The sequence below is a fragment of the Nomascus leucogenys genome, chromosome 19 (genome assembly GCF_006542625.1).
Source record: "Nomascus leucogenys isolate Asia chromosome 19, Asia_NLE_v1, whole genome shotgun sequence".
Taxonomy (NCBI): domain Eukaryota; kingdom Metazoa; phylum Chordata; class Mammalia; order Primates; family Hylobatidae; genus Nomascus; species Nomascus leucogenys.
Window position 1 is genome coordinate 53,432,758 of NC_044399.1, and position 12,624 is coordinate 53,445,381.

Here is a 12,624-nt window from a genome sequence, read left to right on the forward strand (position 1 = left end):
ATCTTCTGTCAAATCTGGAGGCTAGCCGTTGGAGTTGAAAGTTTCGGCAGGGTTGATTTGTCCTGAGGCCTGTCTCCTTGGCTTGCAGATGGCCACTGTCTCCCTGTGTCTTCACTTCTTTTCTGTGTATCTGTGTCCTAATCTCTTCTAAGTGTTACAAGTAGTTAGACAGGCATGAGCGGGGCAGGAGAGGATTCTTCCCCCACCCACTAGGAATGTCAGGTGATGGTTCGGCAGTGACCACATTGCCTCTCTAAAAGTGATCAACTGGCAGCTGAGGCCGGAGGTGGGTGGGGGGGGCATTTCCTGATGGCCCACACCTGCTGCACTAAAGTGTTAATTGAATGCAGGCACCAAACAGATGCAACTTCCTGGGCATGCACATTAAGGACAAAATGGTGGAGTATGACCTTCCAGAGGCACACCACCAGAAAAGGGAAGAAAGCCTCAGATGGGCATGTGTACAGCTTCCTCAACACTGTGTGTGCTCACTTCCCAAGTGTAAGGAGGGCGCTGTGTGTGCAGGCAGCCCATCCTCAGGGAAGAATCACGGAAAGGGGCCAGCCTATAAAATCCTAGCTAGGTTCAAGGTTAAACACTGCACTTGGCCTTCAGGTGCCCACTTGGGTCTCTTCCAAGTGAACTTTCCTTTCCTTCCTGCTCTAAAGCCTTTTTAAATAAACTTCCATTTCTGCTCTGAAACTTGCCTGATCTCTTTTTCTGGCTTATGCCCCTCAGTCAAATTCTTTCTTCTGAGGAGGCAAGAATTGAGGTTGCTGCAGACCTATATGGATTCGCCACTGGTAATTCAGATACCTTCTATGGGTGACATAAGGACAGCAGTCATGTTGGATTAGGGCCATCCCAATGACCTCATTATCCTTAATTACCTCATTAAAGATCCAATCTTCAAATCTAGTCACTTTCTGAAGTATTAGAGGTTAGAATTCCCACATATGAATGTTCGGGGAAACAATTTAGCCCATAACAAGATCTAACAAATTTAATGATTAACTTGTAAAAGACACTACATTAACAGAAGACCACTGGTAAAAATAAAAGTGGGGAGAGTGGGATACAACTTATACACATGTACTCATTGACAATTACTCTCAGATAGAATTTTTTCTACAAAAATGGTGATTTATTTCACTTTAACATACAATGGTAGATATATTGGGGATCATCAAATTTTAAAAATTTTTTGTTGGGCTTACTTTACATATTACAATACTAACGTAAGCTTATAAACTCTTCCATTTCAATGAAGGAAAGGGATCCAATTGACACCTGCTAGCAGCTTGGCTAAGAATGGACATAAAAATCGGACAAAACACTGAAAATATAAAGTACTTTTCTCCAAATGTGTATACAAAGTTTTGAAACAAAATGACTGCCCGCTCCACAGGACAGACAATCTGAATTTCAAAAATGCTCCAGGCCGGGAATTGCATAACCCTGTGTAACAATACTTATAATACAGCTTAACAATATTTTATCGAAGACTTTTTTCATTTGAGATTTTTAAAAAACTGAAGTAAAAGAAAAACAGTAGCCAAGGAACTGCACAACCAAAAAATGAAAATTATATAAAATATTTCCACCACTATTTAAATGCCAAATTTAATCAAGCAATAGTAAAAAAACAAAACAACATAATAATACAACCTTCTGTTTAAAATAACAGCACTGTTCCACCTCTCTTCCATTGAATTTTACATATGAACAGACTATATATACTGGTTTTTCAGAGAAATGTCCATTTGGTCTGCCACACCTGTTGGGCTCACCCTAAATCCTCTCACTGTCTTCAGAGGACTTGCAACTCCATGCTGTTTCTGTATTTCCAGCCTTCCGGGGTAGGTGCAATGTCTCAAGTATAATACATTTCTCCCTTTTCCTTTACACAGTGCAGAGTATATGGGCTTAGGTTATGTAGATTCTGTTTCACTCCAGGTCACTGTCTTTCTTTAAATTCAAGGCGGTATTCAACGGAGTGCAGTAGTTGGGCTTGTCAGAAGGTACATAGCCTGGCAGACACAAACACTTGTAGGAACCATCGGTGTTAATGCACTTGGCATTCTTGCAGAGTGACATCCGGTTGTTCAACTCATCGCATTCATTTACATCTGCAGTAAGTCAAGCCATGCAGGTAAACAATCTTTGATATTGCTCTGTGAGGACACATAACCTACCTGAGGCTTAGCTGAGGCATCAAGGCAGTCTGAATGCTGCCCTTCCCCCGACCACCGCAAGGAAGCTTTCTTGTCATTGCTTCAATCACAGACAAGATAAAGGTGACTTTTTTTTAGATCTTAAAGAGGTAGATTATCAGGGAGGTTCTAGAACTTCTTTCCCTGTTATCTAGCACAACATGAGCATTTTGTGAGCTTGAAATTTTCTAGTAGAACCTCAAGAAAGTTAGAGGAACTATATTACTTCCAAATTCCTTCCCATAGGTATGGAGGAACTGCTAGATTTGTCAAGAGGAACCAGATACCTATGCAGAGGCCTCTCCATACAGCCTGTCTAAAGCCTTTCGTAACATTCTCAGACCTCTTTCTACATGAGACCCATTGAGGCTTTCACTCACTTGAAACATCTGTTAAGAAGCTAGGTTACCTATTTTACAGACACACCACGGATTAAAACTAACAAAAGCAAAGTCGGCAAAAGGACTGCTTCAAGAGGGAGAAGAGGCGGGGCATGGTAGCTCAAGCCTGTAATCCCAGCACTTTGGGAGGCCCAGGTGGGCGGATCACGAGGTCAGGAGATCAAGACCATCCTGGCTAACACAGTGAAACCCCGTCCCTACTAAAAATACAAAAAAAAAAAAATTAGCCTGGTGTGGTGGCAGGCGCCTGTAGTCCCAGCTACTCGGGAGGCTGAGGCAGGAGAATGGCGTGAACCAGGGAGGCAGAGCTTACTGTGAGTCAAGATCATGCCACTGCACTCCAGCCTGGGTGACAGAGCGAGACTCCTTCTCAAAAAAAAAAAAAAAAAAGAGGGAGAAGAAAAATAAAAGAAAAACTTGTGGCAAACAGGCCCTGAAAGTCAACACTAGGTCACACAGAGAAGGTTAAATGTATGTTTCCTGTTGTTTTCAATGTAAGAGTTGTGGCAACACGACAGCTTTAGGAGGAGTTTCATTCAAATGATTACTAGGAAGTTGTATTTTTTGCAGATGTCTACACTCCCTTATGCTAGTGTAAGTATTCAAGGAAATCATTACTTGCTACAGTCAAAAGCTAAATTTGAGTCAAAGTAATTATCTGGGATATTCTGGCCTTTCCTCCAATATTTACCACTATTTGGATTCTTTTTTTTTTTTTTCAATCCTCATTGATAAATGGATTCCTAAATGAAACACCAACTCTATCTTTTTAAAAAGAATTGTGGTAGGCTGGGTGAGGTGGCTCACGCCTGTGATCCTAGCACTTTGGGAGGCCAAGGCGGGCAGATCACCTGAGGTCAGGAGTTCAAGACCATCCTGACCAACATGGTGAAACCCCCATCTCTACTAAAACTACAAAATTAGTTGGGCGTGGTGGCGCACACCTGCAATCCAGCTACTCAGGAGGCTGAGGCAGGAGAATTGCTTGAACCTGGGAGGCAGAAGTTGCAGTGAGTCAAGATCACCCCACTGCACTCCAGCCTGGGCGACAAGAGTAAAACTCCATCTCGGAAAAAAAAAAAAAAAAAAAAAAAAAAGAATTGTGGTAAAATATACAGGACATATTTACCGTTTTAACCATTTTTAAGTATATAGTCCAGTGGCATTAAGTATATTCATACTGTACTTAATGTACATCTCCAGAACTTTTCTCATCTTCCCAAACTGAAACTCAGCAAATCTATCTTAAATGTTCTCTACTGACTGAGATATGGACTTGGGGTGTCAGGAAAAAATTAATGTCCCATAAAACACACGTCGTTCTTACCGACACAGGTCATCTTGGCCGTATCCAAGTGATACCCATCAAAGCAATCACAGGTGTAACCTTCCTGGACCCTCACACAGCGACCATTTTCACATCCATTGAGGATGCCGCATTCCTCAGCCTGTAACTCCTCAAAGCTATTTAGAAAACCTGGAAAGGAAAGGGCAGAAGCTAAGTTAGACCTTCTCAACTTCCTATATCATTTTTTAAATGATATTTAGATGATGGTTCATTTTCTAAATAGACACATATATGTCCATATATATTTCAGACATCTGAAAGTTAGCATTAGAAATACTGAATGTTGCTGTGTAAAATAATATAAAAATAAAAAATTTTGTATGTTTTGTGCAGAGTAGCCTCATATTTTGAATTCCGATATTCTATGTTAAAATCACATAAAATGAGAAAGCAAATATGGTTTTTGTTTTTGCTCTTAATTATTAAAAATGTTCATCCAAAGTTCCAAACTTCCTGAGTTCACAGTAGGGCAAATGTCAGCCTCTCAGGACAGAACCAACAGCATTCACTACCGGAGTCTAGTAAGCATTTGCTAAGAAGGTCCGTAAGAGTGTGAGGCAATACGTTTTCAGCTGGAGTTTGTAACACCAGAGAGAAGCAGGCTGGCTTTGCCATGTGTTTGTTTGCTCTGGCTACGGGATGAGCCTTACAAAAGTGCTCCCAGGGGATCAAAGGAAAAATTCAATAAAAGCGCCTCAAAACATCCTGATAAATGAGAAAGAACATCATACTTGTGTTTGGAAAACCAAAGTCTGGGCTCATGTCTATAATCCCAGCACTTTGGGAGGCTGAGGCGGGCAGATCGCCTGAGGCCAGGAGTTCGAGACCAGCGTGGCCAACATGGTGAAACCCTGTCTCTACTAAAAATACAAAACATTAGCTGGGCGTGGTGGTGGTGGACGCCTGTAATCCCAGCTACTCGGGAGGCTGAGGCAGAAGAATCGCTTGAGCCTGAGAGGTAGAGGTTGCAGTGTGCTGAGATCACGGCCACTGTCCAGCCTGAGCAACAGAGCAAGACTCTGTCAACAAAAAAACAAACAAACAAACAAAACACACACACACACACACACACAAACAAAACCAAAAGTCTTCTTTTAAGGAAACAAACTCTTGTTTGGCTCTTTTTATAGTTTAGATCTCTTAAAACCAAGTCAGAGCTAGCCTTTAGAGTTTTTGTGATATAAAAACAATTTAGCCAGGCATCAAGAGTGTTTAGCTCTCATTTTGCAGAGGAAAGTTCTAAACAGAAATCCACAGTGACCCCAACACACTGTCATGTTGCCTCTCATCTCCTCTCTCTTCCCAACAGTACCAAAAAGTAGCTTCAAAAAAAAAAAATAAAATATGGCTAGAACTCTCTAGCTGGCTTTTGAAGTAATTCTCCAGTAGAACTGCAGGGGGCAGCAAAATATCATTGCTTATGGAGGGCAATAAGGTCTAACTGGGAGGAATTGGACAAGGATATGGAGTTTGGTCTCGTTGATCACCAAAAAGTAACCAACTTAGCCAGCTTTTTTTTTTTTTTTTTTCTAAACAAGGAAATAAAGACTTACTTGTTACTTCTCTTAACAACAACAAAAAAGAAGTTTCAACAATGACTAAAGTGCCTGAGGTCAACATGGAGACAAATTAGGTCAGAGTTTCTCTTATATTCTAAGATTAGGTGCCCTGAGGGGAGAAAGGTGAAGAATACATTTTAGAGCATGCCCTTTAGAGAAGAAAGTGGGTTTTAAAGATGACCAAAAAATATACAATAAGTGAATCTTAAATTATCTGTTTAGGTAAGAACAATACACTTATTGTGTATTGGGGAACTTGAGTTCCCATTCCCATTTCACTATGTGTACATTGTAAACTTGGGCAGAAAGCTTATTTTTCTCACGTATGAAGTAAAACCATTGAATTTTATGATCTCTAAAGCCCCACTCAGTTATAGGTTTATTTTGTGGAAATGAACCATGGGATTTGAATCAGAGGAACTGGGTCTTCTGCTCATGCCTGTGACCCTGGCCAAGTCACTTGATTTTGCTGAAAACAGGTTCCTCATTTAAAAATAGACAAACGATTCTATGTAGAATGGCAGACCCAACATTGAACACAATGCCTGCACTCAGTAGGAAGTATTTTGTAAAGAATGAACACTTTTCTACCTTGTAAAGATTAAATGAGATTTGGCATAAGTTTGGGGGATAAAGAAGAAAATATGGTACATATATACCATGGAATACTAGGCAGCCATAAAAAAGAATGAGATAATGACTTTTGCAGGAACATGGATGGAGCTGGAGGCTATTATCCTTAGCAAACTAATGCAGGAACAGAAAACGAAACACCACGTGTTCTCACTTGTAAGTGGCAGTTAAATGATAAAAACTTACGAATACAAAGAAAGAAACAACAATGATTTTCTTCACAGAATTGGAAAAAACCACTTTAAAGTTCATATGGAACAAAAAAAGAGCCTGCATTGCCAAGTCAATCCTAAGCCAAAAGAACAAAGCTGGAGGCATCACGCTATCTGACTTCCAACTATACAACAAGGCTACAGTAACCAAAACAGCACGGTACTGGTACCAACACAGAGATATAGACTAATGGAACAGAACAGAGCCCTCAGAAATAATGCCACACATCTACAACCATCTGATCTTTGACAAATCCGACAAAAACAAGCAATGGGGAAAGGATTCCCTATTTAATAAATGGTGCTGGCAAAACTGGCTAGCCATATGTAGAAAGCTGAAACTGGATCCCTTCCTTACGCCTTATACAAAAATTAATTCAAGATGGATTAAAGACTTAAATGTTAGACCTAAAACCATAAAAACCCTAGAAGAAAACCTAGGCAATACCATTCAGGACATAGGCATGGGCAAAGACTTCATGACTAAAACACCAAAAGCAATGGCAACAAAAGCCAAAATTGGCAAATGGGATCTAATTAAACTAAAAAGCTTCTGCATTGCAAAAGAAACTACCATCAGAGTGAACAGGCAACCTACAGAATGGGAGAAAATTTTTACAATCTATCCATCTGACAAAGGGCTAATATCCAGAATCTACAAAGAACTTAAGACAAATTTACAAGAAAAAAATCAAACAACCCCATCAACAAGTGGGTGAAGGATATGAACAGACACTTCCCAAAAGAAGACATTTATGCAGCCAAAAGACACATGAAAAAATGCTCATCATCACTGGCCATCAGAGAAATGCAAATCAAAACCACAGTGAGATACCATCTCACACCAGTTAGAATGGCCATCATTAAAAAGTCAGGAAACAACAGGTGCTGGAGAGGATGTGGAGAATTAGGAACAACTTTTACACTGTTGGTGGGACTGTAAACTAGTTCAACCATTGTGGAAGTCAGTGTGGCGATTCCTCAGAGATCTAGAACTAGAAATACCATTTGACCCAGCATCCCATTACTGGGTATATACCCAAAGGACTATAAATCATGCTGCTATAAAGATACATGCACATGCATGCTTATTGTGGCACTATTCACAATAGCAAAGACTTGGAACCAATCCAAATGTCCAACAATGATAGACTGGATTAAAAAATGTGGCACATATACGCCATGGAATACTATGCAGCCATAAAAAATGATGAGTTCGTGTCCTTTGTAGGGACATGGATGAAGCTGGAAACCATCATTCTCAGCAAACTATCGCAAGGACAGAAAACCAAACACCGCATGTTCTCACTCATAGGTGGGAATTGAACAATGAGAACACTTGGACACAGGATGGGGAACATCACACCCCAGGGTCTGTCGTGGGGTCGGGGGAGGGACAGCATTAGGAGATATACCTAATGTAAATGACGAGTTAATGGGTGCAGCACACCAACATGGCACATGTATACATATGTAACAAACCTGCACGTTGTGCACATGTACCCTAGAACTTAAAAGTATAATTAAAAAAATTTAAAAAAAAAGAACTTACTCATATAACCAAATACCACACCCACAAAAAAGAAGGAAACAACAGACACTAGTGGAGGGTGGGAGGAGGGAGAGGAGCAGAAAAGGTAACTATTGGGTACTGGGCTTCATACCTAGGTGATGTAACAATCTGTACCACAAACCCCCATGACATGTTACCTATGTAACAAACCTTTATAAGTACCCCTGAACCTACAAGTTAAAAAAATTTGTGCCATAAAAAAAAAAATCGAGTAATACATCCATGGCAGGCCCATTTTAAAACTTTAAAGGAGAACAAGAGTCCCAGCTACTCAGGAGGCTGAGGCAGGAGAATCTCCTGAGCTCACGAGGTGAAGACCAGCCTGGGCAATATAGTGAGACTCCAATTCTCAAAAAAAAAAGTGACACCACATACTCAAAGCCAGTTAAGAAACACGTACAAAAAATAAAGACTTAATCTATGACAATATTTTCAGATCCCATGTATCACAGCAAAATCATTTTTACTTCATAGCTAATACATTTTTTATTATTACAGAAATTAAAACATAAAAAGTAAAACTTGAAACTCCCCACACATCAGGCAGGCTCCCCAAAATACTTCTTCAGGACTCTAAAACAGGTCAGGACACTACAGTCTCTGGTCCAAATCTGGCCTGCTACCTATTTTTGTAAATAAACACAGCCACGCCCATTTGCTGCTGTGCTATCTAGGGCTGCTTTTGTGAAACTACAGCAGAGTTGAATACCTACAACAGAAACCATATGGCCTGCAAAGCCTACAAATTTTACCATCTGGGCTGGGTGCGGTGTCTCACACCTGTAATCCCAGCACTTTGGGAGGCCGAGGCAGGTGGATCACAAGGTTAGGAGTTCAAGACCACCCTGGCCAACATGGTGAAACTCCATCTCTACTAAAAATGCAAAAATTAGTCGGGCATGGTGGGGCATGCCTATAATCCCAGGGGTACTCAGGAGGCTGAGGTACAATCACCTGAACCCAGGAAGTGGAGGTTGCAGTGAGCCAAGATTGTACCATTGCACTCCAGCCTATGCAACAGAGGAAGACTCTGTCTCAAAAAAGAAAAAAAATGTACTACCTGGCCCTTTACAGAAAAAAACGTTTGCCTATTCTCTGCTCAAGTAAATTCCAGTTTTAGAAGTACTGCTCTCCCTAAAGGTAACAGAGATGATGAACCATAAAGGCGATAAGAAACCTCACTCAGCCTCCGTCTGTGTTACTATCTACCCAACACGATCATTTTTGCAGCAGGCTCCAAAAGCCCTTGCTGGAGGTCAGAAAACTGGCTGCGAAGGGGGGAATATTTCTCTGCAACTTGTAAGAAATGTAAAGGCCATTACATTGTCCAAGCTGGAGGTCTTGGAACTGCATCTCAATTTCCTATGTTGCTAAATAGGAGATGTGACACCAACATGTTTATTTCTTAACATTTGTAGTAAATTTAAAAAAGAGCTTTAAAGCAATGCCAGCATTAAAAAGAAGGTACATAAGCCAGACATTTCAACATGAAAATTCCTGGAATCCAAACTATAACGCCATAGAAACTTCTGACTTGTAGACTCTCAGGACCCATCAGTGCCTGGGATTTTGGTTCTCCATTTGTCCTGGGGTTACTGAGGTTTCAATGCTTTTCATGATCCCAGGCTCTTGCTTACATCTAAGAACAGAGTTATTGAGGAGGTCTAGGGAGGAAAGCTGTAAGCCACGGGATTGTCAGAGTTGCATATAGACTTAACCTGGTATTCCTGATTTATGGGGCAAGCTGGGCTTTCTTTCAACCTTAATAATTCTTCTCCCTTCCTTTTTTCTTAAGTAAACGTTTACTGACCCGTAACATATACAGAGAAGCATCAAACCCTAAGTGCACAGTCTTGTAGCTGTGAGTGCCTTCTGGTCCATTTCATAAAGAGCTGCATGGTTATGTGCTGTGGATGAAAAGAAAGAGTGTTGTTCATCTATGGTGTTAGGAGTCAGGATAGTGGTTACCCTAGGGAGGGGGGCGGGAAAGGGCGCCAGGGGCCTTCTGGAGGCTGGCACTGCTCCTGACCTGGGTGGGAGTTACACAGGTGTGTGTTAATCAGCTTAGCTGGATTAATGGAATGTTCTTATCATGGACATTTTAAAACATTTTTAATTCTACCAGATGATCAATACACTACATCTTTCAAAGAAAAAGGTGGGGGGGAAGGGAGGACAAGGAGGGAATGAAGAAGGGAGAGAAAGGGAAAAGAGAAAGAGAAGTACAAAAAAATAAAAGCTCTTGATGCAGAACTGAAGTAACTCCTAAATTCAACTAGAAATCTCATGCTGTTGCCCCAGAACTGGGTCCTGGCTAGGACGCTTCGTGCACAGGTGACGGGGCCCAGGACAGAAAAAAGCTTCACTGCATTTTTCTCTAAAGTCCTAAGTCAAACTCCTTGGTCGGCAGCAATTACCTATCTTAAAAATGTGGTGCAGGCCAGGCATGGTGGCTCACACCTGTAAGCACTTTGGGAAGCCGAGGTGGGTGAATCACTTGAGTCCAGGAGTTCGAGACCAGCCTGGACAACATGGTGAACCCCCCCGCCACGGAAAAAATACAAAAATTAGCCGTGCATAGTGGCGCATGCCTGTAGTCCCAGCTACTTGGGAGACTGGGGTGGGAGGATCGCTTGAGCCCAGGAGGCAGAGTTGCAGTGAGCTGTGATCATGGCACTGCACTCCAGCCTGGGCAACAGAACGAGACCCTCTCTCAAAAAAAAAAAAAAAATTTGTGGTGAAGCTACACATGTGAGGATGGCCCCTTTGTGAGCTGTGGATGAGGCTCTCGAAATGGGCGTTTTCCTGTTCTTGTTCTTGAAGTGAGACTATCTACTATCTACTAATATTTCATTGTGGACCTCCTGCTGTTTCAGACTTCAAATTGTCTGTATTTAAAAAGTCTGATTTGAGCTTGTGTGTTTGTAGGCTTCCTCACACAGCATTTACGTTCTAAAAGGGATCACAATTTGCAGATACGCACTCCCATCTCCCCCATGAAAGCTGTGCTCACTAACCCAGGAAAAGTTGGCACACATTATTTCTTACTCCATAAATCCCCTCACCAATGTATTTTAAAAAGTCATTTCTGACCAAAAGGGCAATTCTTTTCTTACCTCCTACTCTAAAACACTTATAATAATGATCAACTTGTACAGTTAACATTTGCATTTCCCTGTAGGGAAAAAAAGGCTGCAATGCAACTGGGCTCTCATGGAAATCTTGGCCCTCAAACTAGTCCACCACTTAAAAGAGAAAAGATTTTGTTATAGAAATTATAATGATAGGCTGGGCACGGTGACTCATCCCTGTAATCCCAGCACTTTGGGAGGCCAAAACGGGTGGATTACAAGGTCAGGAGTTCAAGACCAGCCTGACCAACATGGTGAAACCCAGTCTCTACTAACAATACAAAATTTAGCTGGGCATGGTGGTGTGCGCCTGCAATCCCAGCTACTCGGGAGGCTGAGGCAGGAGAATCGCTTGAACCCGGGAGGCGGAGGTTGCAGTGAGCTGAGATCGTGCCACTGCACTCCAGCCTGGGTGACAGAGTGAGACTCCATCTCAAAACTTTAAGAAAAATAAATATAACAGTACCCCCACCAGCAAGACTATTCATCAAATGCAAAGGTTCTTTTTGTTTGTTTTGTTTTGAGATAGGGTCTCGCTTTTGTGGCCCAGGCTGGAGTGCAGTGGTGTGATCTCGGCTCACGAATGATGCAGTGGTTCTTAGACTCACCCGTGCAGAAGGACTGCCCTTGTGAAACAAAGATGGCTGGGTCCCACCCTAGACTTTCTGATCAGCAGGTCTGGGGTGGGACCAGAAATGCGACATTGCTAACAAGTTGCCATTACATTTTGAGGGCCACTGATTAATCTTCAACCACAACTTAGTATCAAAGGAACAAGGTTATTTTGCTTACGGTCTTGGATGAAGTAGGGATCGGCTTCTGGAGCATACTGTTCACTGAAGTCAACCAAGGCGTCCCGTCCATATGGCTGCCGGCGTCCCGTCACGGGGATGTTACACAGCTGAGCATAGTCATCTAAGGAGTGGACAAGCAGCATGAGGCCCCATCACTGTTAGCTTGCATCTGCCCCACCCCTCACAGCTCAGAGCAATGGGAATCTGCCAGCACACCCTTCCATGTGTGTCTCCATCTCCTGCGTACCACTGAGCCTAGAAAGTGTCTGAATATCTTTTGAAGGGAATTTTATACATCCAAGTACAATGGCTGCTGTAGAGCATAATTAAGGTTCCAAATTGAAGATCAAAAATATTAGCTTAACAGTGGGTAGACCACATCCCAGAGCAGTAAAGAACTGAAAAAAACGGAGCCATCTGAGAGTGCTTCAGGCCTTTTGGAAGGATGGCTTTATCTAAACCCATCAAGAGTTAATCATCAAAAACATTTTTAAAGTAGAAAGTAGTCATTCTGACAGAGAGGTGCTTTTTCGCTCTGTAGAGACATGAATAAATATATCTCTGGTGTCCAAAAATGATACAGCACCAGGCAAGGATGCTGCTTAAATTTAGTAGCCACTATTATAACTCTACAGTCTCTATGGATAGCATTATAGCAATGCTGAGAGTCATAATAGTCACGATAATAAGAACAGCAGCGGTAGTAATGACAACAGCTACCAGTCATATAATGCTTGCTCTGTGCCAGATACGTTCTAAG

General features: G+C 41.8%; 1 protein-coding gene across 4 annotated transcripts in view; it reads right to left on the reverse strand.

Annotated features, from left to right (window-relative positions):
* Positions 1-987: 987 nt before the first annotated feature.
* The window catches only part of LTBP1 (latent transforming growth factor beta binding protein 1), a 440,637-nt gene continuing 429,000 nt past the window's right edge, over positions 988-12,624 (reverse strand). For 3 of the 4 annotated variants that reach the window (XM_003262722.3, XM_003262721.3, XM_030799968.1), the window contains 3 exons: positions 11,863-11,985; positions 3,942-4,091; positions 988-2,129 (listed from right to left, as the gene is read on the reverse strand). In XM_003262722.3, the coding sequence (XP_003262770.2) occupies positions 1,948-2,129; positions 3,942-4,091; positions 11,863-11,985 (455 nt within the window). In that variant the 3' untranslated portion in view covers positions 988-1,947. The remainder of the gene's footprint in view (positions 2,130-3,941; positions 4,092-11,862; positions 11,986-12,624) is intronic. The other variant, XM_030799969.1, reaches the window with a different exon arrangement.